The sequence below is a fragment of the Amphichorda felina genome (assembly GCF_050947745.1).
Source record: "Amphichorda felina strain 45539 chromosome Unknown scaffold_8, whole genome shotgun sequence".
NCBI lineage: Eukaryota > Fungi > Ascomycota > Sordariomycetes > Hypocreales > Bionectriaceae > Amphichorda > Amphichorda felina.
The window spans coordinates 2012899-2037517 of NW_028145042.1; the positions used below are offsets into that span (position 1 = coordinate 2012899).

Sequence of the window (24619 nt, forward strand, 5' to 3'; positions counted from 1 at the left end):
GAAAATGGGGGGGTGTGGTCTTGGTAGAAAGCCCGGTGTTTTCAAGTATTCAGATCTCTATAGATGCAGATATATATATACATTGCAATATTCCAGAGACTCCTTTACGACTCCTCCAGTGAGGTATCAATCCCACAACATGTTCCTTTTCTACTCTTTAATCCACCATCTCTCTTCATATATTGGGTATCGTCTTGTCTTCCTTCATAGATGCGCAGGACCGTTAAGCGGCGGCGGTCGTCACCGTCGACGAGACGCCGGCCGCAGCGGCCTTCTCCTTCTCCGCGTCGGTGATGTTGAGCTTCTCCATATCCTTGCCATTCGTCACGCCGTCCTCATTCTTCGCCTCGGGCTCGGCAGGGGCGGCAAGTTCCGCAGGCTCCTCAGCCTTCACCTCTGTGACAGCAGCAGCAGCAGCAGCAGTAGCAGCAGCAGTAGTGCCGTTCACCGCCTCCTCCTGGTGTGGCGGCCACACCTTGGGCACAGTGCAGATCCTCTCGCCCTTGGTCTTGCCCTCCTCGGTGCCGTAGCTCACGCACGCCAGCCTCTTCCCGCCGTCAATCTCCTCCCAGAGCAGGGGCCCCAGGGGGAACGACGAGTGCCCGGCCTCCCACTCGATGACGCCGTCCCACGACGGGTCCGGCACGGGCGGGCGGCCGTCGAACGCAAAGTCGAGCTCGCCGCCGTACTTCTTGGGGATGTTGCGCGGCTCGATAAAGGTCTCGAGGGTGGGCTTGACCTCGGCGCTGCTGAGGATGAAGATCTTGGAGACGGTGATGGGGTCGAACCAGCGCTTGATCCACCCCCAGACGGTGCTGAAGAACATGGGCGCGCCGATGATGAAGATGCGGTCCAGCGTCTCCGGGTAGTGCGCCGTGGCGAGCTGCGAGGCCGCCTGCATGTGCGCCTTGAGGTTCCAGAACTGCTTGAGGCCGACGCCCGAGATGTCGACAATGTTGGTGCTGAGCGTGATGGGCACGTCCGGGTGCTCGCGGTCGGTGAGCTGCGAGCAGAAGGGCATGCTGAAGCGCGTCAGGTTCTCGTAGAGGGCGAAGAGGCGCAGCAGGCCCGGGGGCGTCTTGCCGTCCGTCTTGGCCTCGGAGAAGGTCGTGTTGGCGCCGAGGTGCTCGTACTCGGAGATGGCCTTGGAGTCGAGGGGCTTGACTTCGAAGAGGTACAGGGGGATGCCGCGGCGATCGCGACGGCCGGTCCACTGGGGGTACTGCGGAGTTTTGGGTCAGGCGGGCTTCTAGAGAGTGGCGCTGGGGCTGGGATGCGGGCTTACTAGTCGGCGGCTCTGCTCGTAGGCGCCTACTTCGATGGTGCGGTAGAGGACGTCAATGTCATTGGCGACGCGCCAGTCTTCCGTGTCCTTGAACTGGCCGAAGGCATCTTCGGGGACCCATCGGCGCGCGCGGAGAAACCGCCTGTGGGGGGTTCGTCAGGATTAGAATTTACCTCAGAGAAGCTTTGCGACGTGGCAGAACATACAGCAATGTGGGATCATCGTGCGAAGCAGGCGGCCCAGGCTTGAAGTACCCCCTCTCCTCTAGCAGGGCCTTGAACTCCTCAAGGGCCTTGGCCTCGTGCTCGTTCAGATGTCCAAAGTGGCCGCGCGGGTAGGCGAAGTCGTCGGCGACAGCAGTAGTCGACGACGTCGCGGGGGCTGCAGCGTCGGAGCTCATGCTGGTCGAGGGTGCGCGAATGAGCAGCAGTGCTGGATCGGACGAAGGGGGGAAATTTTGGGGGAACGGGAATAGCAAGATCTCCAGCGGTCGAACAAATGCAGGCGAGAGAAGGTGAAATAGTCACGGATTGCGATTCAGGCGCTGCACTAGCCAGCCGTGGGGGTGGGGAGGAAGGTTCCAGGTTCCGCTTCCCGGAATGCCCGGGAATTAAACCAGGTAGTGATTAAGACCGAACAGCCTTAGCAGGCAACGGTTGCTAGGCAGGCAGGCTGAACCTTTTCGTCTCTCCATGTTGAGTTTTCCTAAACCCCAGGAGCTTATACCTCCTAACTAGTACGTCGTAAGTAGCCGCAGTCAGCGCTAGTGGGATACCTTATCTTATTTACCAAGACAGGGTCCTATGATCCAATAATAGGCGACGTACGCAGTAGGCAACGTACATTCAATAAGGGCACTTGCCTCTAAAGAAAACACGCAGTTAATTTCATGTTGGTGAACCATCCAGTTGTCCTCTTCGATACGAATACCAACTGCGATGGGGCGGGGTATCACGGTGCTAATATAATAAACACCCAGATAATTGGACTGCAAACGCCACAACAGACGGAAGAACCTGAAACATGCAGCGATTTGCGCTGGTGACCACGGTAAGGCCTCGGTGACTCGGCGCTTGGAGCGCCCGCCTGACCACCATGACGGTCCGCGTGGACTCCAAGATGCAGGAGGAAGCACGAGGCTAAAACCTTATCGGGGTCTCTCCAAATTAGCCTCCGTCATCAGTGGCTAGACTAGGGCCATGGTTAGGTACCAAGCAGACACGGTGAGCCAGGGGCTGAAACCAAGTACTTAGTCGCCACGACGCAGGACATCGGAAGATATACTGCCGTGAGACAATTTGTTTGTTGATTACTACTGCAATTTATGAAGTATTATCCCCCGTCCCCAAACCATCCCAGCGCACACAATTATCGAACGCCTCACTTCCAGGGGGCGAACGGCTTGATGCGCTCCATGATGGTCTTGGTCTTGCGCGTCGTGGGCGCCGTGTAGTCGATGGTGTACAGCGAGATGGCGACGGCGCCGTTCTCGACGGCGTACGTCTCGCCCTCCATGGTGCAGTCGCCGTTGACGCAGGTGTTGACGCCCGCCTGGTACGGCTTGATGTTCTCCCAGGTGAAGGTGCCCTTGGAAGGGTCCAGGACGGCCTCGTTGACGTGCGCGTTGCCCGTCATGCGCGTCTGGATGTACTCGAGGTCCGAGTCGTCGCCGGTCAGCGGGGGGATGTTGACGTTGACGCCGTAGCCCAGGGGTAGGACGGGGGCGCGCTTGGGGACGCCCTTGAGGAAGGCGTTGATGACCTTGACGCTGACCTCGGCGGCCCAGGTGGCCGGGTTGGTCTCGTTGTGGATGTCAAAGTAGGGGATCTCCTCGTTGCTGGCCGACAGGGCAATGGCAGGGATGCTGCGGTGAGTCGCGGCGTAGCTGTCAGGTTTTTTTGTTAGCAACATGAAGCGTGAAACGGGGAAGATATCTGTGATGGGACTCACGCAGCGCCAGCGGTTCCCGACAGAGTCCAGACAAAGGGACCCAGGTTGGTGCCGTAGTTGGGGCCGGTCACGACAAGATCGGGCACCTTGAAGTCGCCAAACTTGGGCAGGACGTAGTCGAGGGCGACAAAGGTGCACGCCGCGGGGGTTCCGTTGTAGTACCAGATGTGGCTGTCATGGGGGTCGGTGCCAACCTAGACACAAGATGGTCAGCAATTGGCCTCCCCCAAAGTGCTCTTCTTGATCCAAAGGACTTACAGATGGCTCGCCAGCAGGGATGAGATCGTACTGCGCGGGGGCCGTCAGGTTGCCCTCGGTGGTGAAGTCGGATCGACCACCCTGGCCGCTCTGCTTGGTGGCGGGCGCAACAATCCACACTGATGAATTGTTAGTTTGGCCATTCAATCATCCATTCAATTCCCATGGCGATCCATGACGAACCATTGTGGCCTTCCTTCTTCAGCAGACGGTACGTCTCACGCAGGTTGCCGGAGCCGAACCCGTCGTCGTTGTTCATTAAAATGTTGAGAGCGCTCGAGGACGAGGCCAGGAAGACGGCGGTGCCGGCGAGGAGGCTGGTGAGACGCATCTTGGAGTACTACCTGCGACAGAAGGGCTTCCAGAATAGAGGGTGGACCAAGGATCGTCGGGGACAATTTGGGGAGCAGCACACTGGCTTTATCTACCAACGATCAGTCCTCTCGTTCTCTCCACCACGTCCCCTCGCCATTCCAATTGATCCCGTCTCCCAGCCGCAGCGTGCTCCTTCCCGGAATTGGAAGATAGGCAGCGTTGTTGCCCGTTAACCCAAGGAGCTACGCGGATAGATCGGCCTGCCGTCTCTGGGGGGAGGGTCCTGGGGGGGGGACTTTTGTTGTTGAAGCAGCCAGTCGTGTGCTCTGCCTGCTGGAATCTCCCCAATCTCCCCGGTTGTCGCCCAGGGCCCATGAGACCCATGTCCCAATGAGGCAAGTGGTCGCGTGGCCCATCCTGGCCATCATGCTCCCGGGCTGTCGGCGCCGGCCGGTGGTCGTTGTGAACATGATAACATGATAAGGACAAGACACTTGTTGGACTATTGTTTCGAGCCATTATCGAAACCGGGTGTTTCGTAAACTGGCTCAATCCGTTGTGAGGCTTGGTGCGGAGACCTGCATAACAACGCTGCGGGGGGGCACGTGGTTTGGCCCCGATTGGGCTCCGTACACCGTACCGGAGTCCCGGGCCCGGAGCCTCAGCGCGACCGGCCGACACCATACAAAATTGAGATGGTGGCGATAAGAAATATAAGGCGCTATCTTTCGCTGAATTCTCGAGTCCAACACGGCAGGTTTGCCGACAGTTTCAAACTGTGAGCATGGCCATCCATTGCTTCTATCCAAATGCAAGCCACATGTACTCCGTACAGAGATATGATGTAGTTATGTATCCCTTCGCTGTGTAAGTCATGGTCGTCAATCGATATTGCCAAATTCAGTGTTTAGTTTTGACATTCAAGGAGCTGGGGACTCCTAGCAAACGTAATCCATTGACTCAGACGAATCGCTCCATATTCTGTCTGCCTGTTTCCTCTTTCCTCCTCTCCCCGTCGCGTCATATCACCTCCATCCAACCAACCCCTAGTACACAATGCTCACGGGCTCCTTGACAAACGGCTTCAGCGAAGTCGTACCATTCATCCCCTGATAAATAGCCTGCACAAACGCCTGGGCCGCAAGATCAGCGCCCTCGGGGCTGGTATGCGTGTGGTCGTTGGGATACAGGGCGTTGACGGCATCGTTGCCCAGCTTCAGGTACATGTTGCTGACGGCCTGGAAGTGGTCGACAAAGGTGACATCGGAGTTGGACATGGCATTGGCGGCCGTCTTGACGTATCCCACGAAGCGGCTGGGCGCGCCCTCGAAGGATCCCGTCTCCCACTGGTTGTTGGGCGTCTGGGTGCTGAAGATGACGGTGGCGCCCTTGTTGAGCATGAGGTTGGCGGCCTGGATCACGTAGAAGACGAACGTGTAGACCGTCTCGCCCGTCGAGTCGGAAATGCACGTCTCGGTGCCCGCCCCGGGGCAGTCGGACCGGCCATTGTCGTTGTTCTCGGGCGAGCCGCCGTCGTTGTGGCCAAACTCGATGACGACAATGTCGCCTGCGGTGACGAGGTCCGCCACCTCCTGGAAGCGGCCCTCCTTGGTGTAGGAGCGGGCGGAGCGGCCTCCGATGGCCTTGTTGACGACGGGGGCCGTCAGAAGGTCGCCGATATAAGTGCCCCAGCCGTCCGTAGCACCATCGTTGGCGCCGGCCCTAGCCATGGTACTGTCGCCGCAGAAGTAGACGGTTTGGGCGCTGGCAGCTTGGATGGCGCCGAGGGCCATGGCTGCAGATGATAGGGAGAGTCTCATAGTGGTATTGTTTTGAGTCCTGACAGCCAAATGGATACAAGTTGGCAGAATAAATTTGCAATGTGAAATATGTACAAGGATTTCTCGGAATGGCTATCAAGACAAGCTTGGTGCTCAAGGAGTCAAGATCAACACTGCCTAGCTACGAGTTATATAGAATATACCAATGAGACGGCACCAGGGGATATGAACATGTCGGCACATGTAAACCCGTCTCTCGTCCCCCAGGACTTGAACCTGTCGCAAAAATATTGTTTCGGGCGGTCGGAGTCGAGTTGTTTTTGCGTCGCCGTGTGTCAGGCATTTTATTCCACCAGTCAGCGATACTCGTGCGGCCCGAACGGGCAATCTTCCGTGCACCCAAATCGGCATAATGCGCGGTTGACATTAGCAGACGGCAATATAGAAGCATTTCTTCCCCGCACTTTTATACTCGAGCAAGTGCCGATGCTGGTTGGGATAGGTGCGCTTGTCATTTGGGGCGGTCTCGATGCCGTTCCAGAATACCCATACATGTATGTGGTGTTGTTGCGAATATGCCAAGCCCCAATGTCGGACACTCGGACAGAAGGATCCAGCAGCTTCGAGCGCCTCGATTACATCTTGCAGAGTATAAGGAGTGGTAAAAGCAGTTTGCGACCCTTTGAGCGGCCTCAGGCATTAGTACCTTGTGGTCATCAGGTTCTGAATTCGCGTTCCTATATTTCGCAATCTCCATATTCTTCAATGCTACCTAGTACTCTCTCCCCCTCTTATACGTTTATACGGATACTCCATGCCGATGGAACATACGGGAACTACGATTACTCAAAGATCACTAGCTACATATGCCTTCCAACCCGCGGCAACATTTGTGACGTAATTGACTTGGCATTGCCCACATATTTGATATCATATTATGCGAATCTATACGGAGTAGCATGTATCGATAAAAGGCGGCCATCGAGGAATTTTAGGCGCTTATTGGACACGGAATCGTCAAGCTTGACACTAATAGCATCCCCTCCACTCCCAGGTAATGAACATGGTGCGCGTCTTCATCACCGGCTCCAGCGACGGCATCGGCCAGGCCGCCGGGAAATTGCTCGCCGACCAAGGCCACCAAGTGACTCTCCACGCCCGAAACGCCAACCGCGCAGCGACTGCTCACGCAGCTGTACCCAACGCCCAGGGCGTGCTCATCGGAGATCTCACCTCCATCGCCGAGACCAAGCAGCTCGCCCGCGATGCCAACGCCGCAGGCCCCTTTGACGCCGTCGTGCACAACGCCGCCATCGGCTACGGCTCCACGGCCACCGGGGCCATGACGCCTGACGGTATCTCGGCCGTCTTCGCCGTCAACACCCTGGCGCCCTATATCCTGACGTGCCTCATGGACCGTCCCACGTCGCGCCTGATGTTCATGAGCTCCGACAGCCACTACGAGGGCGACGAGGGCCGCGCCACGAAGCAGAGCGCCGCCACGTCGCCATCGTACGAGGACAGCAAGCTGCACGACGTGATGCTCGCCAACGCCTTTGCACGCCGGTGGGGCGACATCCAGGTCGTGAGCATGCACCCCGGCTGGGTGCGCACCAAGATGGGCGGCATGGGTGCGCCAGAGGCCGTGGATGGTCCTGCCAGGGCCCTGGCGAGGTGGGCGGCCGGCGAGGGGCCGCTCGCGAGGCTCCGGAGTGGTGCCTTCATGACGACGAGCGGCGAGGAGGAGGCGCATCCGGGGGCTGGGGATGTGGCCCGGCAGGAGGAGCTGCTGAGGCTTTGCAAGGGCATATCTGGCTGTTCTGTACCTGATGAGGAATAAAGAGCTGAGCATTATACTTTGATTACAAGGTGGCAATATTTGGCACTTTATTGACAATAAAACGACTTATGATTATGCATTATATATCCAGTAATTTTACGTTTTAATTCTAAAGCTAAAGAGCTAGTTTACTCCTTGTTCGATACATAGAGCACCTCGTCTATCGTGGTGAAGCTCTCCTTGATTGTGCGAGCCGATACGAATCTCTGCAGCAGGTTCATCGACCCAGCCTTGTCATTCGTTCCACTAGCACGCGAGCCGCCAAACGGCTGATGGCCGGGCATCGCGCCTGTGCACTGATCGCTGTTTTTGCTCCGTTAGTACTGGAAATAACCTCTTGTCATTAATGTTGTTGTGTTATCTTACTTGATGTAGAAGTTGCCGGCCGAGAACCGCAGCTGTTCTGTCGCCTGGGAGATGGCCTCGCGATCCGAGGCAAAGACGGCGCCGCTCAGCGCAAACTCGGTCGTCTGGTCGATGAGCTCGAAGAGATCGTCCCCGTAGTCCTTGTCCTCGTAGACGTAGACGGCGACTACGGGCCCAAAGATCTCTGCCGTCATGAACTTGGACTTGGGGTTCGTCGTCTTCAGGACAGTCGGTCGCTTGGGTACAGATTAGTCTCCCGCACACATAACACCGATGAGAATGTAGGAAAATAAAGATGGACGTACGACATAGAAACCAACGCTGTCATCGCACTCGCCACCTTCGATAATTTCAGTCTCAGCATCAGACTTGGCCTCTGCTATGATGCCAGAGATGCGGTCGTATGCCGCCTGGTTGATGACTGGCCCGCAAAAGTCGGTAATCTTAGACCCCATAGACAGCTTAGCCGTCTCCTCCTTGAGAATCGAAAGAAAGGACGAGGCGAGGCTCGACGGCACGTATACCCGGGAGCAGGCGCTGCACTTCTGGCCCTGGTACTCAAACGCCGCCCTGATGGTCTTCAGAGCAGCGTTCCTGACATCGGCGGTTGGGTGAAGCAAGTGGAAGTTCTTGCCAGACGTCTCTCCAATCAGCCGCGGGTACGACTTATAGAACCCGACTTTGGAGGCGATCTTGGCCCACAGGGACTGGAAGACGTGGGTGCTGCCCGTGAAGTGGAGGGCTGCAAACTCGGCGCTCGACAGGGCCGCCTTGGTCACCAGCTCGGCGTCACCGGGGAGGAACTGCAGGACTCCCGCGGGGAGGCCGGCCTCGATCATAATCTTGTTAAAGAGCCAGCTGGACAGGATGGCACCGGGGCTGGGCTTCCAGATTACCACGTTGCCCATGATGATGGGGGCGAGGACGAGGTTGACCGCCAGGGCAGTGAAGTTAAAGGGGGAGACGGCGTAGACGAAGCCATCGATGGGTCTCTGCTCTGAACGACTAAGTGATTGTCAGCCATATTGCAGTATACGGGTGGGGATAGTCAATCATACTTCCAAACACCAGGAGTGTTAAAGGGAGGCTGGGACTTGTACAGCTCCTCGGCCAAGTTGGCGAATGTCTTGAGAAAGTCGATCGACTTGGACAATTTAGCAAACATTGCAGAAATAGATCAAGAACCATGAAAAAACTCACCTCGGCAACGCAGTCAATGTCGCCCTGATAGAGGTTCTTACCCTGGCCCAACATTGTCACCGCCATCATCTCATGGCGGTATGTCGTGGCAATCAGATGTGCAGCTCGGTAGAAGATGGCAGCTCGCTCGTGCAGAGGCGATCGAGACCATTTCTTCTTAGCAGCGAGCGCGCCATCAATGGCTTTCCTGACTAGCTCCTGGTCGGCGAGGTGGTACTCAGCGACAACTAGGTTCTTGTCGAAAGGGCTGGTCTGTTTTGCTAGGTTCCCTGTAGGTACCTAGTGATCACTCATGGTCAGTCAACAGTATGAATTAAATTAGCTGTTCTTTCACTTACATCTGACCCATTTACTTTAGGAACAACCACTTGGGGCTTCCTCGCCTTCAACGCATCAATTGCATTTTGGACTTGGGCCCGGGCTGTTGAACCAGGTTCGAAGGCAGTCTGATGATCAGCTTGATTCCCTAGCTGGATGATATTTTCAAAACTTACAAAAGGTTCGTTTACCAGGGCGGGCAATCTGAAATTTCCAAGGACAGACATTGTACCGGCCAGAAGTGAGTTAAACCGGAATCTAGGTTAGGTATCTGTGATTCCCATGTAGATGGCTTGCGCAGGAGTCGATACTTTCAGAGATGTAATTGGGAAATAAACCTCCAAGGAATAATACAGGAATGTCAAAATAATGAAGGCGTAGGAAATTCTGCGATCAGAACTAGGATATGTAATACCCGGTTCGCTGTAGTGCCATGAGCCACAATGTCGCCCCGCGATAGAAAATCGGCGCGAAGTTCGACTTACAAAGTTCGGCCCGAACATGAGATGAGGAGGAGGAGACGGCACCACGGGGTATTGGTTTGGGGTTGGAACATTAATTGCTTAAATTTTATGAGATATGACTACTTCGGGGCGAAGTTGGCATTCTTACGTCTATGAATTGGTTAGAGCCCAGGTTTAGCTGGCTAGATCATGTTGTCGCCACCACGGATCGCTGTTCCTTGGATGCTGGTGTTGATGTTATGCCCCTCTCCACCATGTCATTTGCGGTAGCTGCTCGAGAAAATGCCGCACATAATTGTGTACGTAGAATTTCTTGTTTAATAATAATAGCTGGACAAATGGGAGAATATGGACTGGTCAGAGCTCTTGGGGGATCAAGTTACTACCGGAAACGACATGGACTTTAGTCCCTTGTCCAGTTAATGATTACATGTACCCAATGTACGTCTTAGCTTGGTTGACGGCCTAGCCACGCTTTGAGTGAAGATAGCATGCGAGATATCAAGTCTCTTAGGTATCTTTCAAACATTCCTGGCTACCTAAAATGCTCGAGATACCTATTAGACATCGGTCATCTGACCTTTGCTCGGGGCGAGATAACGGGGCTGGTAACCTGGTCTCGACTCTCGGGCGCTCGGGGCGAGAATCTAGCCCACGCTCACCTGCCGCGAAGCATACTTAGTGGCTTGGAGGGAGGTTTAGCCATCCTATGCCGAAAAGTAGATTATGTGTAGAAAATGAAAGACTGGAATCGTCGCATGTATCTCAACGCACATAATCTTTGTAAATTTGAACAAATGCGCCAGTCCTGACCTCAGCCGTAAAGAGATTCGCCATGATTGTCCCCATACTACTATTTGCACTCTCCTTATCGGCTCTGGTCTCCTTGGTACCTAGTATTCGCCGGTGTTTGGGCTTTAGACAGAAGAAACAGAAGCCGATAGAACACGAAGTGCAATCAGGTTAGGTTCACTTGTCCCATCGTGGCCGTTCACAACTGACACTCGTGGCAGCCGAGCCATCCGAGATTGATATTTCTCAAATTGTGCCCATCAAGGATAACTTTGATTGGCGAAAGCAAAAGCAAATTCCCTACAGGCCATGGAACAATGGCCCGTACCATGTTACCATGGGTGAGTCCTTCTCCTTGGATACTAGGTACCAATTGCGCTAACAGGAGAACCTATGTAGGGTTGAAGACAACGAATGTTGAAAACTGGATTGAGATTGATGAAACGTACCTCGTCAAGTACCAGTTGAAAAGGAAAGTTTATCAAGAGCACTGGGACGAGGCAGTGGCAGTCTTGCCCGGGTGTGGCGAGGGCGCATTCGAAGCACTTGAGCTGCTCAAGGAGACGCTTGTACGACGGTATCCCACCATGTTCAAGCTTTTGGAGCCACATTTAATACACAACCTCGTTACCGGAGATGTATGGGATCTCTCTTCGGATGCCAGCACCTGGGAGAAGCATCACCCTCTGGAAATCATGGGTCTCCTTGCGACGGACGACTTCTTCTTGCTGTTTAATGATGCTGAGACGGGCGAAACTACACTCCGGGCAGCTGCAACATGCTTCCCAGGTATGTCTTGACTTTCTTGACTGTGCTGTAGTATTCTGACTGACACTCAACATAGCGGGTTTCAAAATTGAGGAGAGGATAGGGCAGAGCCTCTGGGGAATTCACGCCGGAAAGGTGCCACAGTATGAAAGCAAGCTGGCCAAGTCCATGGACCGGTTCTTCCAACGCCTCAAGGTTGGCTCGGTAGTGAGCAGATTCAACTACGCCATCGATGACTCTGACGAGCTGTTCCACCGCCGCTCACACCACAACCTAAGCCTACCGGAAGGAGATGACCCAAAGCTGAGCGATCTCCATCTGCGAGTGGAGCGACAGGTTCTCCAGCGGCTGCCCAAGACTAGAGCTCTGCTCTTCACCATCCGGACGTACGTGACCCCAATCACTGAGGTGACAAAGGACCGAGAAGTAGCGGCTGCCCTGAGAACGAGCGTGAACAGTTACACCGATGATGTGGCCAAGTACAAGAACAAGAATGTCTGGGATAAATTGTTGCAGAAGCATCTGTCGGAAATCCTGGACATTGATGAATGAGACTAATACGTCTAGTTTGTCTGGAGAAGAGGAGGATGCCACTCGGAGTTGGGGATAGTAGCATTGGTATTCAGTCTAATAATATATATGCTTTAATCATCAACTGGAAAATAAGGCATCTTATCGAAGATACTAGAATATCTACTTGATAGTACGGCAATATTGCCTGCTTCTTATTATCGGTATTGATAATAGGGATATTTTAGATTAAGTCGAGAATCCGCTATCCGTTCTAGTAGATCTATTTAATCCCAGCTATAATCCCCTTTATAGAGTATTACTTGATAATATAGCTATTATGATCATATAATAAACTTGTAGATTCTAGATATCGCGATAATAATCAAAGCTATCTAGGTCCTTCTAGCTTAAGTAGAGGGGAGCATTCGTATCTAGAGATAGAGATATATCCCAGAGTACTCTAAAGAGCTCCTTATCCTTCGTAACGAGTTTTCTAAATACGATATTGGCTAGGTTTTCCCGCATACATTGGGCTGGTAGCCTCGCCCGTATACTTGGGTTATATTCGAGAGAACGTAGTTCCGTAGTATCCCGCTGAATGCACCTGTTAGACATATAGTTGGGAGAAGCGGGTATGGAAAGAGGCTTCAGGCTGAGGTCGAACTTACCAAGACGGGCACCGGTTCCTACTCTCATCGAATACGACCGCATACCCTCCCAAAATACCGCAGCTAGGATGGCTAGATTCCATATCTTATTGTATTGGGAGTACATCATCGGGAAAATCTTGCGGTCGTGGAACTCCTTATTCTATTAAGAGGTACGTAGTCAACATCCTCGAGCTAGGGGCAGGGTCTCGGGGTGAAAGCCACCAATTACATTAGCTAGGATGATGGAGTAGAATACCACACGAGGGAACCTCATACAAGGGATATTACGAGCGCGGCTCTAGAGTGTCCTTAGGATGACGAGGACGTCTGTGGTCGTGGCTTCCCCTTTGATGAAGGTCTGCCTCTGCCTATTCAATACCGTGATATCGGTGTGGACGAGCAGCGTCTTCCATATTATCAGAAGGGAATTGGCAGAAGTTGTCGTCTACACCTCTACGTGCTCTTCAGGACTTAGGACTAGGCGGAGCACTTTGGAGCTATCGATGCAGGCTTCAAGGAACACCGTATAGAGGTGCTTAGACCTTCTGCGGCCGTTATAGAGGTCAAGCCATATCTAATCCGGTTCTTCATCGATGTTATTCGTGAAATAGCTGCGTCATGTGAGAACCACCAGAATTCTATGGCCGGATTGATCAATACCCACCATTTCCAGTCTTCCCAGAGCTGGTCCTTCGCAGCCTGAGACTTTGGCGTAAGGGCGGCCGGGCTTTTACGAAGATCATACTCCCAGAACCTGAGACTAGTGAATGCTGCCTCCTTATTGGCGTCGAGCCTGCTGTATTCAAAACGTTTTCACAGTGACTCAGTTAGAGTACTGACTAGCGTACAGTCGATGGCAGCGCCCCCTCTCTCCTGATGGCTCTCACCCGGGGATTCGAGACCATGGATAGGAATACCAGGAAAACTGGCCGCTTTCAAAACTATTGGTGGCTGCCTCGTTCCGCTTTAGACCTACCACGACTCGCTAGATCTTCATAACGGCTTGATGGCTCGCAACGCTCGCGGCCAGGGAAACACCACTTTAGTGCGTGGGCAACCCTCGAAGAAGCAAATGCCGAGCCGCCATGTGCGGATGCGGAGATGCGGCATACCGTCGCAATCTAGAGGTTCCTCGAGGTCGACCTCGAGCGAGACGTGGCGGTCGATGTCGTTGGCTTCATGTGCCTCGGAGCCCGGATCGCGTGACCTGGCCGACGTGAACACAAATGCCGGCGGCGGGCATAGCTCATCCCCATCCTCTTCCGTGGAGGACCACACAAAGATGGCGCGGTACGGTGAGGATCTCCTCTTCGGATCCCAGATGCTGCCTAACCTCAGCTTCCGGCGTGCCCGGACTGCTGCTGCTAGCTCAATAGCCATGCGGTGGAGATACATCTCGGTAAAGGTGGCATAGCCCTCTCCCAGCCTTGGCATCATCAGCAAGATATTGTTTGATCCGGTGAGCAAGAGCAAAGTGGTCTAGTTGGAACAGATGCAGCGCTAGCTGTAGTAGACGCTTCCGCTGATTCAATGTTAGTCGGCCTCTTGGTTCGTTGATCCACGGTAGCTTCGGGCAGAACTTTGAGGTGTCAATGATTCGACTTAATTTCCACAGGTGCCCCTTTGTTGAGACACCCTCTGCCGTCAACTCCACGTCGGTCAGTCGACAACCCTTGTTAAAGGTGAACCGTCGAGTGTCATCTTCAGGCGCATTGAATGCTTCAAACACCTGCCGTCTGAATAACTTTGATGTCGTTAGCGAGGCTGTAGCATTTAAGCAGTCGTTGTTATTGTTGAGAATTTCGCCATTTAGTAAACACATGGCTAACATCGACAGACTGAGACTGCGACTTTGCCTCCTGAGCGCCTCATCATCCAGCCGCACCGAGTACTGACAACAATTTGCAAGAATGGCCAGCCGGTCCCACGGCTTCTCGAGCCCGCGAGCTTCGATGTCAGCCATTACCGTCGGTGTCATTGCACTAGACTCTGGCAGCAGAAGCGCATACCTGCCTGCCGCCCGGAGGACTCCGTCTATCCGGCAGAGGTCGCCTGGCTGCAGCTTTCCCGCCACTGCATCAAGTGCCCGGCACAGCCGTGTCGCCTCCGTGGAGAAGGAGACGGAGAGCTGCATAACTCACCCGGCATCTTGCCAAATACCTTCAGGCGCAGCTTCTGCTGTTCTAGCGATGGATCGTGGCGGATCAGCAGCTTCATCCGCTGTCCGCCACGGTAGTTTTCCTGGAATGTCCAGTCGCGTCCCCACCAGGAATCCCGAGTGATCTCGCAAAGCAGCCACAAGGCCTTCCTGGCCTCATAAATAGTAGTGGCCCTCAAGAGCCGACGCATAGAGTCGTCGACGAAATCGCCTAGAAGGATGCGTTCTAGGAGGTGCAGCTCGGATTCGACTCGCAAGGGACGTCCCAACAGAGCAACAGGGTGCTTGCTGAGTTGGTAGACGAGGTCCATAGCCTGTATAGCATCGCGCTTCTGAGTACACCTGGTGTGGCAAGTGGAAGCAGGATCATCGGACGCGTCTCGAGGGATGCAGTGGGCGTCGATCCAGAGAAGCTGGACGTTGGTGTAGCGCATATAGCCGAGAATGCGGTCAAAGACGCAGTTCCGGACTATTGAAGGCTCGAGATGGTTGCCGTCCCAGACCTCGACGCGGTATCGTCCGGCTTCTGGATCTTCATACTCCGAAGGTGTCCAGGTATAGGACAGCGCGACATACTCTTGCTTGCGGAAGGCGTTAATAAACGTGCGGCGCAGCTTTATACCTCCGAGCTGGAGACACTGAAGTCGACTGACGAACGAGCGATACTTGATATGTCGTAGTTGGTTGCCCTGATTTCCTATGTCGACGAGTTGCGAGACGATAGACGCTCCGTGCCGCAAGCTGAGTTCGTGAAGCGTCTGGTCCTTGTCATCATCATAATCCATTGTTTCTTCAACAGGTGCTAACAAAGTTAAAGACAACAGCCTCTGGAGTTATGTGGACGGAGGAGCCTCATGATCAGGTTAACGCTCACACCATGTATTGCCCCGCCCGCGCAGAGCACAGCACGGGCGGGGTAACACCCAGCATCAGATATATCCAGTCAGGAAAGAGTTAACTTCTGGCGACAGGCCACTTGAGCCCGATACAAGATGCAGAGGGGCGGCCCAAAGTGCCTAGCCCTAAAGGTCGGCAACAATCCATCGTCCCAGCCAGTGAAGACCATGGTAACATGCAGTAGCTATACAGCAGTTGGCCATTATAGTCAACCATGGCCGGTCTGAGATCCACCGTCGCCAGGATTATAGAGTCGGGTGAGATCGCGACCGAGGTAACGCAGTTAATATGGCCCTCGAGCGTCGTCATGCAGGTATCCCAATCCGAGGGTCGTACGTGGCGAAGCAGCTGCAACATCAGAGCCACTTCTTGCGTGACGACGAGAAGCTGTCTGCCAAGATGATATTCTTACACAACGTAGAGGAGGTTGGGAAAACATCCCCGGCTGCGTGTGGATCGGAGAAATCCAAGTCATAACTAGCTGGTACAGTGCTGGATGGGCTTAATGATCATACTAGCTTCCAATTGTCAAGGAACGACGGTAGTAGAAAACTCCACAAGAAACAACCATTCCGAAACCAAAGAAAAAGAAGAATATGCAGAAGACAAACGCCCACTTTCCCTGATTGAGCACAGTTAACCCGTTGATCGTTCCGCTACCGAGTTCCGTCGGCTACTCTTCCGTAATGTGCCACTACGTCCCAATATCGGGGTCGGGGTCTGATCTCTGGCGATCATGACGGCTGGCGAATCCGACCACAGAACCGTTCCTCCATGCAGTATCTTCCCGTTGACGGCGATTCGAGGAAACAGTGTGGCTGCTATTTTATGGCTCCCGCTCGCAGCTTTGGCATTGCTGCGTTCTCCAAAATCGGTATACGTCTCTACCCCTTCATCACTACTCGCAGGTGTCATGACCACAAGTCGGTCGGCAGCTCTCTGACCTTCGGAAACCCACATCTCAGTTGCCTGGCTCAGAAATGCGTCGACGTCTTGACGAAAACTCTCTATTTTTTCAGGCGCGACCAGTCGATTGAGATGCCGGACAATCTCGTCGCCAGCTGTGAAAGCGGCGTCAGCAGCGACTTCTATGTCGCCGTTGTCTAGAAGTGTGCTGACTTGGTGGCGATACATTAGCTGCTGCTCGCTGTCGGCTGCAAAAAAGTCAAGCATCTGGTTCGCCGCTTCCCTCAGAGTCTCGGGAACGTAGAAAGGGAGAAAAATGTATCCCATCAACGCTTCGCTGATGATCGCTTGGCCCGCCGCACGACGCATTAGAACAGCCTCCTTGGTTGACCCAAATGACAAAGGCAAACCAGGTAATCGAGATTGAAGCTTCTGTAACGTAGAGGCAGAATTCTGTAGTCCGTTAGTATGTCCCTATAATACGGATATCATGTACCTCACCATTGTGATCTCAGGCTCAGATATGAAATCCTTAATAATAGTGTAGGATGCCGTCGATAAAGATTTCAAACGGTCCTGACTGTGGAAATATCAGTTTCAATGTTTGGGGTATCGGTACCATATGACAGTCTTACAGTATCGTCACCCGACTTTCATCCATCTTATAAAAGAAGCCATGGCCTAGGTCGTTTCTGGCCTGTCTCAGCTCTGCCTCGAGGTCATCGCGTTCATCTTGAACTGCCTGTAGCTGGGATCGGTAGACGACGCAGTCCCTCTCTATCGATTTATTCTTCTTTTGAAGTTGCTCGAAATTGCTCGTGGCCGACTTCAGAGCTATCTCTAGCGATGACAGCTGGCTTTGTTTAGACGCGTCCCTATCTTTGATTTTCTTCAGCTCAGCTTTAGCCTCATCAGTCCGCGCTTGATATTGTTCTAAAGCGCCATTGTTTTGGTCGAAAACCTTATACCGTTCGCCGAATGTCGACGTCAGTATGGATATTTCGTTATTGGCCATGGCCTTCTGATTTTCCAGTTCCTGATTGAGGCGTAAAACTTCATTAGACCTCTCCTTGAGCTGATACTCAAGCTTCTTCTTTTGTTCGACTAGGTTAGAGTAGTCATGTATGCCTTCTGCTTCTCCCGCCACTTCCCGGGCAAGGGATACAAGGGACCAGACCTTGGACTCTTTCGCACTCTTAGGATATGGACCTTTCGTAGTCGGTTTCGTCTTTGAATCGGCCATGACTGAGGACAGTTTCATTCGCTCCTTGAAGGACTGGTAGGTCATTTGCCTAGAGAATTCGCTCCTAAATACATTAAGAATAAGTCAGAATCCAAAAATCACAACAGAGCGGGCAGGAGGGGTTATCAACTTAACAAGGCCCATTTCAAGGCCACCCTCCATCAACGTGATGCAGGCTCTGTGCCAGCTGGACAATGTGCGGATGCAGGCTCTGTGCCAGCTGGACAATGTTGCTGCGGATGCAGGCTCCAGCCACGCGTGTCAAGACGAGACTGGCTGATTGATGATGAGGCGAACATATGCAATCAACCAACGCGTTCGGATCGGTCCGCCTGAGGGGAAACTCCAATGGCATGGTCCCAGTGAGACTAGATGCGGCTACTTCGAGCCCTCACCTTCCCGCCTCACAATGAAAACCAAACCACGTCTCCCCTTGACACCGGATCTAACCGCTTATAATTGATCGTTGTTCCATATGAAGAGGCGAGGGAAACCCACCTCAATAGCCAATACCACTGCGCTGCAGCCGCTTAATAGAAAGACTTGGCTGATACACAGTTTGCAGCGCAGGACGCCACTCCGCTCCCGCATTCTTTGACCCCCACACCTGAGCCATACAGCTGCAACCAACAATCCAATCGCGTTCCATTCAGCCTGTTCTGTAGAAACCCTTTGTCCAACGAGGTTCCAAGCAACGCACACCCATACCCGAGCACTGTAGATCGGCGTTACAATCTACGCAGAAGATTTACGACTCCTAGGGGACATTCCATAAAGACCTCGGACGAAGATGCTCTGAGTTTTACGGGGGGCAATCTAATTGGAGTGGTGACAACAGTGTCTCTAGCAGCGAGGACGAAGGCAATATCTCTAGGGGTCAGGCCGGGCACAGAATAGACTCGGTCGAGCGCCGCCGGTATTTCATTAATCAAATCAAGGTTTAATCATTATATATAAGACTACGAATGAGGGACCTGTAATCATAAGGCTATCATTAAAGGACCTTATAAAAAAGGCTTGAAAAGATTTGCGTATAGTAAAAAAGGGGTTAAAACTATTAATGATATAATATTAATATTAAGATTTATACATTAATATATACTAGTTATGCTAATGATAGTAATATAAAAACAAATAAATATCTGACAATATAAATTACGTATGTCTTATTAAAAGTTATACTTATTCGATCTTAAGTAGCTACGTACTCTGTTATATAAGGGTATATAGTCGCCCTCTATATTATCTTATAACTAAACATCAGTATACACTATAGTCCTGAAGAGACTTTGTACCCAAAGAAGAAAATCCCCTCCACAGTACCGTCCCTAGGGGCAGACACCTTTAAGTGAGCATGATATACGTCCCCTGCTCTTGCATGACCTGCCTCCAATCCACGGAGCCCAGCTCTGACTCCAGTCCCCTAGTCTTCTCCACCCACTGCCGGTCAACCCTCCTCCAAACTTCCATGACGAGCGAAACCGCCTGGAAGACATTCCCTATGCCGTGCCGCTTCGCCCTCGCTAGCCACACCAGCGCCCGGTGCCGCAGATCCGTGTCCACCGCCTCCACCGCGGCGACGAAGCCCGGCCACAACGTGTCGGCGACGGAGATGTTGTGCGACAGCGAGTCGATGTTCTCGAGGTGCTCCAACGCCTTGGACACGAGGTGCTGCCCCGTGGGACGCTTCCTCGCCTCGTGGCCTTCCACGCGCGGGACAAAGTCGGTGGAGCCGTTACAGAGCGCTCTCCGGAAGAACACGATGGTGCTGTAGTGGAAGGCTGAGATGTGGTTGTCCTTGATGACCTCGGCGACGTAACTGGGTATGGCGTCATGAGGCCGCAGGTGGGCGTTCACATGGTCCTTCAGTGTTTCAAAATCGTCCAGGGCGTCGAATAGCCCTTGTTCCAGGCGAATCAGCCGCGATGCTGCGTCAGAAGCCCAGGTGTTGTCGTGGCCCATCCTTCCTTTGATCCTAGAGAGCTCAATAGTCTCATTGAGAAAGCCAAGCGTCTTTACGGAAATGCCAAAGGTAATATCGAGTGTGTAATCGCCGATGGGCATGGTTGGCCTTGGTTCGACAATCCGTTCATCCCCGCGAGAAAGGGGCGTCTCGTACATGCTGTCGTCCAGCTCTGAGTCCTGCGGGCTATTATCCGTAGCAGCTTCTAACACTGCTTGCCCATCACGAGCTTCATTGCTGTCGGCCCAACCAGAGGTAGACGCCACAATCCGAAGGCAGCGATAGATCTGGAGAAGGGTGGTGGACGTGGCATCAGAGATCCACCAGCGCAACCCGCCCGTGGCACGGATAACCCGTCTACACATGCGCAAGTGTTCGTATCCTATTCCTTTGCTCCCTCCACTAAAGACCTAATCCATTCGTTGTTAGCTGGTATGGGGGGCCGCGTTTTATTCATGGAGTGGCAAGGAATTACTTCAACCGTCGTCAGCGTCAACGCCGCCGCCATCAGCGCTTGCTTCTCAACCTTGTCGTACAGCAGTTGACCAGACTCGTCTCCCTGATCCAGGATCCTCTTCAGCATGGAATTCGCCATCTCACTGTATTTGTCTCCTTGTTGCCGAAAGCTGGCCCTGTCGGCAGGGGTAAGATGCGCTCTGTTGAAGGCTGCGACTGCGAGGATTGAGTATAGGAGGACCTGTCGCGATGGCTGACAGGGGGCTGCCTGCACTGCTAGAGGTAGGTAAAGTCTGAGCCACGGATTTTGTGACGGTGCCGATGTAGGCATCATCAGCTGGCATACATGCGAGCGGTAGTGGCTGAGAAGCCGGCGGATGTCCTCTGTTGACTTGGGCAGGGGGTCGAGCGACGACATGATCAACGGCGATGGGGTGGGAAGATTCGGAAGCGTGGCAGAGTCGGATCCATTTTCAACTTGGCCATGGTTAGCGTCGAGAGCTGTCGTATCGTGCGTTATGTTGTCGCCCGCTGCGACAGGCGAGGCATCCCCAACGGTTGACGTTGACGAGTTTGCATGTTCGTCCGCAACTTGGCCAGCAGAGAGCCCAAAGTCCTGCGCTGCGCTCCAAAATGCAAAATCGAGGTCTGGGAGGGCATTGGTCCAGTCGCACGAATTGTAGGATAAAAGGGGGGTGGTATTCCTGTTATTGTTCGTGGCCTCAGGGGTCTCATCGTAACCGTCGCATTCATACAAGCGAGATCTCTCGCAGTTGTAGCATCTAGGCCGTCGCTCGTCGCACTGGCATCAGGTGGTGAATACGGGCGCCGCCAGCGTCCATGTAGAGACTGCGTTTACCTTGATCTTGCGAGATCGACACGTCCCACAGCCCTGAATCGCGCTGGTTTAGTCTCTCAGGGCATGGAATATCGAGCGGAAGTGACTGTTCTTACTGTGTAAATCCTGCCTCCTCTACGACGCTTGCGAGGGCCGATGCCGGATGATCGTGGGTCGCCCGGCAATTGAGAGGATGAGTCGACGGGATCATCGTAATTGAGCATGACGCCGAAGAACGGCGAGGCTCGATTGCTGTCCATGGCTACCTTGGAGCTGTGATCTCGAGTGTTAAATGTTCTACTGACGTCCGGGGCTCGGGGGGAATGCGGTTAACGCGCTCTCGCGCATGAATCTTGAGTCAAAGATGGCCCAAGGAGACGGGAGACAAACAGCTTCATGTACAAATATGGAGTGCCCAGGGTAGCAAATTGCGCACTGGGCCACTGGCAATGGGCCGGGCCGGTGTTGATAAGCGGCAACAGACTATTGAGTCGAGTCATTGGCATGTTCGTGTTAGTGGGGAAGTGCTCGACTCGAACCACGTGCACTCAATAGTATTAATGGCCCGCGACGCTACTTGTGGGCTATTATTAATTCCTATAGTCTATCGGTCCAACCTAATCCGTCTTCGCTCTTCAATTCAGCACACCTAACATCCAATGTCAAAGGTGTCGAATGCGGGACGTTGCAAGTTGGATCACGCATAGGAGTCTGATGCCTGGTTGAGGGCTCTATGCCTACTGTCTAGTTAGTCTACTACATAGTAGTATACGCTACACCAATCAAAGCATCACATCCCCCAGGTCTTGAGTGAGTTTGATCAGCGGCATAATGTGGACCAGAGATGGTACAAGTACTAGCAGTGTTGGAAGGAGCCCAGGACGGGAAATGGCGCACTGGTGAATCACAGCTTATACGCCCCATTTCTGGTTGAATGTTTATCCCCAGCTCCAGATACACGGCACTTGGCGATCCCAGTGCTCAGCATTGTCCTTGCGAAGCTGCATGAGCAAGTGCAATGCGCTTGAGGACTCCATCCAAACATAAACATTCCCCTGGCTTACTCTTGCCATTAAGCTCGGCTGTGAATCCTGGGGAAACGAGGACCCTGGCACCCCATGCCTAGCCCCAAACCTCGCTCCAGAACTTCGCGCCGAACTCGGCGACAAAGTTCGGCGAGAGACCCCAGGTTACGGCAATAGCCCCGGACCCCCATTGAAGCGGCTGGCTTTATCGTGCTCTGATCCAGATCCATTGGGTGGATTTGGGCCGTGGCTCACGCGGTGGACACCCGCCCCCTTCGGTCATGATGACCAAGTGGACCTCACTCCAAGCCATGTGGGTTGAGCCCATTGTCCAATACCCATCCCATGCCGTGTCGAGAAATATCATGGGCATCTATATATATAAGTACAGGTACATGTCGCCGCAGATATGGGTCTCCTCTTCTCGCGCATCTCGAACGATATTACTCGATAACACCAATTACGCACCGACGAGGCGAATCCAATGGGCGTGATAACGGAAAAGAGCCCGGCGCAGGAGGTCGAACCCTCGCTGCCAGGCTCATCAGACTCGATGGATCCCGAAAGCAGACTCCCGACGGCGACGGTGGGCCAGAATCAAGTCCGGAGGAGCTTGACCACGCGACACATTCAGGTACTTGCGCATATCCGGCGCCGTTTCTGATATACACCTGGGCATGTAACTAATGGATTTTCTATACTAGATGATTGCCATTGGGTCCAATATCGGAACAGGTCTTTTCATCGGAATGGGCGCGGGCTTGAAGAATGGCGGTCCGGCAGCTTTGATAATTGCCTTCAGCCTGATCAGCGTTGTGATTTACTTGATGATGTCCAGTCTTGCAGGTAATATATTCCCCTCCATCACCCAAAGAACCCCCATTAGGCATCTACTAACTATCTCCCAAGAGATCGGGATTCACTATCCTGTTTCCGGTTCGTTTGTCTCTTATGCCAGTCGCTTCGTTGATCCCGTAGGTATCCCATCTCCCCACCCCCCCCAGCTCATACATGTACTGGCTAACCCTTTTATCAGGCCGTTGGCTTTGCCGTCGGTTGGCAGTACTGGGGGGCCTGGGTAGCCGTCTTCGTCGTCGAGTCAGCAGCATTCAACGTCATCATCGGATACTGGGGCGACCACATACCCATAGGCGCCACGATTGCCATCTTCTGCGTCATAACCTGCGTCATCAACTTCCTGCCTGTCCGAGTATTTGGCGAGGTAGAGTTCTATGTCTCGAGTCTCAAGATCATCGCCGTTGTCGGCTTCATGATTGTGGGCTTCGTGCTCATCGGCGGCGGCGGTCCCAAGGGAGAGCCGCATACCGGTGAATACTGGATTGACCCTGGCGCGTTCGCTCACGGGTTCCATGGACAGGCTGCCATCTTTGTGACGGCTGCTTTTGCGTGCGGAGGGACAGAGATTGTCGGCATTGTGGCTGGCGAGAGTGCCGCCCCGAGGCATCATCTCCCCAGAGCCACACGAACCGTCTGGGTGCGCATCATTGTAGGTTCACACTTCAAAGAAGGGATGTTATTATGGTTTAACCCGTTCATCATAGGTCTTCTATGTCATAACCGCCGCCATCATTACCATCCTGGTCCCATACACCGACCCCAACCTCCTTGGTGGCAACGACGTCAACGCCTCCCCCTTTATCATCGCCATCAGGAAGGCGGGCATCAAGGTGCTGCCCCACATCCTGAACGCCGTCATCCTTGTTTGCGTCACCTCTGTGGGAACCAGCTCGCTCTATGCCTCTGTCAGAATGCTGATGCATCTTTCATCCAACGGGATGGCGCCTCGATTCCTCGGCCGCGTTGACAGCATGGGGCGGCCCATCACGGCGCTCATCCTGACATCTGTCGTCGGCATGGGCCTCAGCTTCCTCAACATATCCAACACGGGGGCCAAGATCTTTGGCTGGTTCTCGTCGCTGTCCGGCACCGGCTTCTTCATCTTCTGGATGACCATCTTCGTCTCCAACTGGCGGTGGAGAGTCGCGCAGCAGGTCCAGGGCCGCGACATCATCTCCGAGGAGCCCTACAGCTACCGGCAGCTGGGCTACCCCTGGGCCCCCCTGTTTGGCTTCACGGCCGTGCTCTTCATCCTGCTGTGCAACGGGTACACATCCATCGACCCCATCGCGGGAGAGGCCGGCGCGACGACCTTCTTCGCCAATTACCTGGGCGTTCCGGTGTTGATCGTCATGTGGGCCGGCTGGAAGCTGTGGCACAGGACCTGGTGGTTCTTTGTCAAGCCCGAGACGGTTGACTTGGACACTGATAGGCGAGTGCTAAAGGACCATCCGGAGGAGGAGCGGATTCTGGAGGAGTATCGGTCGCAGACGAGGGGGAAGCGTATTCTATCCTACTTTAACATCTAGAGCTATATTCTAGGTTTGGTCAGTAGATCAATAGCAACGTGATAAAATTTACATCAAAATGCACATCTAAAAGCAGATTTGAGTATATATATGGTGCCTGCCCTCCAATCCCTTCTACGTGGTGTGGTGCGCCGGTGCTAAAAGAGACGGACAGTAAGTGCCAAGTTAAGGTCGGCACGAGATTAACAGCCGACAGCATAGCGGATGTCACGGCTATTGCGGACAACCATATGACAAATATGCATC

The 24619-nt window shown here is 53.5% G+C and overlaps 10 protein-coding genes across 10 annotated transcripts; 3 read left to right on the forward strand and 7 right to left on the reverse strand.

Moving 5' to 3' along the window:
- Positions 1-223: 223 nt before the first annotated feature.
- Positions 224-1685, reverse strand: ACO1O0_008289 (CRAL-TRIO domain-containing protein; the record flags this gene model as incomplete). Its single annotated transcript, XM_083197653.1, has 3 exons — positions 224-1222; positions 1286-1427; positions 1459-1685. The coding sequence occupies 3 exons, from the start codon at positions 1683-1685 to the stop codon at positions 224-226; spliced, it is 1368 nt and encodes a 455-aa protein (XP_083047121.1).
- Positions 1686-2665: 980 nt separating this feature from the next.
- Positions 2666-3824, reverse strand: ACO1O0_008290 (SurE domain-containing protein; the record flags this gene model as incomplete). The annotated part of the gene is made up of 4 exons (XM_083197654.1): positions 2666-3170; positions 3236-3429; positions 3494-3612; positions 3677-3824. 4 exons carry the CDS (start codon positions 3822-3824, stop codon positions 2666-2668), a joined length of 966 nt encoding a protein of 321 aa, XP_083047122.1.
- Positions 3825-4854: 1030 nt separating this feature from the next.
- On the reverse strand, positions 4855-5601 carry ACO1O0_008291 (SGNH hydrolase-type esterase domain-containing protein; the record flags this gene model as incomplete). Its single annotated transcript, XM_083197655.1, has 1 exon — positions 4855-5601. The coding sequence occupies one exon, from the start codon at positions 5599-5601 to the stop codon at positions 4855-4857; it is 747 nt and encodes a 248-aa protein (XP_083047123.1).
- A 1045-nt stretch (positions 5602-6646) lies between these two features.
- ACO1O0_008292 (uncharacterized protein) lies at positions 6647-7429 on the forward strand (the record flags this gene model as incomplete). Its single annotated transcript, XM_083197656.1, has 1 exon — positions 6647-7429. The coding sequence occupies one exon, from the start codon at positions 6647-6649 to the stop codon at positions 7427-7429; it is 783 nt and encodes a 260-aa protein (XP_083047124.1).
- Positions 7430-7557: 128 nt separating this feature from the next.
- Positions 7558-9344, reverse strand: ACO1O0_008293 (uncharacterized protein; the record flags this gene model as incomplete). Its single annotated transcript, XM_083197657.1, has 6 exons — positions 7558-7732; positions 7796-8031; positions 8101-8800; positions 8854-8939; positions 8996-9264; positions 9341-9344. The coding sequence occupies 6 exons, from the start codon at positions 9342-9344 to the stop codon at positions 7558-7560; spliced, it is 1470 nt and encodes a 489-aa protein (XP_083047125.1).
- A 1562-nt stretch (positions 9345-10906) lies between these two features.
- Positions 10907-11889, forward strand: ACO1O0_008294 (heme-dependent oxidative N-demethylase family protein; the record flags this gene model as incomplete). The annotated part of the gene is made up of 3 exons (XM_083197658.1): positions 10907-10910; positions 10969-11358; positions 11414-11889. The coding sequence occupies 3 exons, from the start codon at positions 10907-10909 to the stop codon at positions 11887-11889; spliced, it is 870 nt and encodes a 289-aa protein (XP_083047126.1).
- Positions 11890-13493: 1604 nt separating this feature from the next.
- Positions 13494-15443, reverse strand: ACO1O0_008295 (uncharacterized protein; the record flags this gene model as incomplete). The annotated part of the gene is made up of 2 exons (XM_083197659.1): positions 13494-13918; positions 14642-15443. The coding sequence occupies 2 exons, from the start codon at positions 15441-15443 to the stop codon at positions 13494-13496; spliced, it is 1227 nt and encodes a 408-aa protein (XP_083047127.1).
- Positions 15444-17092: 1649 nt separating this feature from the next.
- ACO1O0_008296 (uncharacterized protein) lies at positions 17093-17704 on the reverse strand (the record flags this gene model as incomplete). The annotated part of the gene is made up of 1 exon (XM_083197660.1): positions 17093-17704. One exon carries the CDS (start codon positions 17702-17704, stop codon positions 17093-17095), a length of 612 nt encoding a protein of 203 aa, XP_083047128.1.
- A 1344-nt stretch (positions 17705-19048) lies between these two features.
- On the reverse strand, positions 19049-20541 carry ACO1O0_008297 (uncharacterized protein; the record flags this gene model as incomplete). The annotated part of the gene is made up of 3 exons (XM_083197661.1): positions 19049-20077; positions 20143-20364; positions 20470-20541. 3 exons carry the CDS (start codon positions 20539-20541, stop codon positions 19049-19051), a joined length of 1323 nt encoding a protein of 440 aa, XP_083047129.1.
- A 1929-nt stretch (positions 20542-22470) lies between these two features.
- ACO1O0_008298 (uncharacterized protein) lies at positions 22471-24373 on the forward strand (the record flags this gene model as incomplete). Its single annotated transcript, XM_083197662.1, has 5 exons — positions 22471-22620; positions 22691-22832; positions 22896-22960; positions 23023-23493; positions 23549-24373. 5 exons carry the CDS (start codon positions 22471-22473, stop codon positions 24371-24373), a joined length of 1653 nt encoding a protein of 550 aa, XP_083047130.1.
- Positions 24374-24619: the final 246 nt, after the last annotated feature.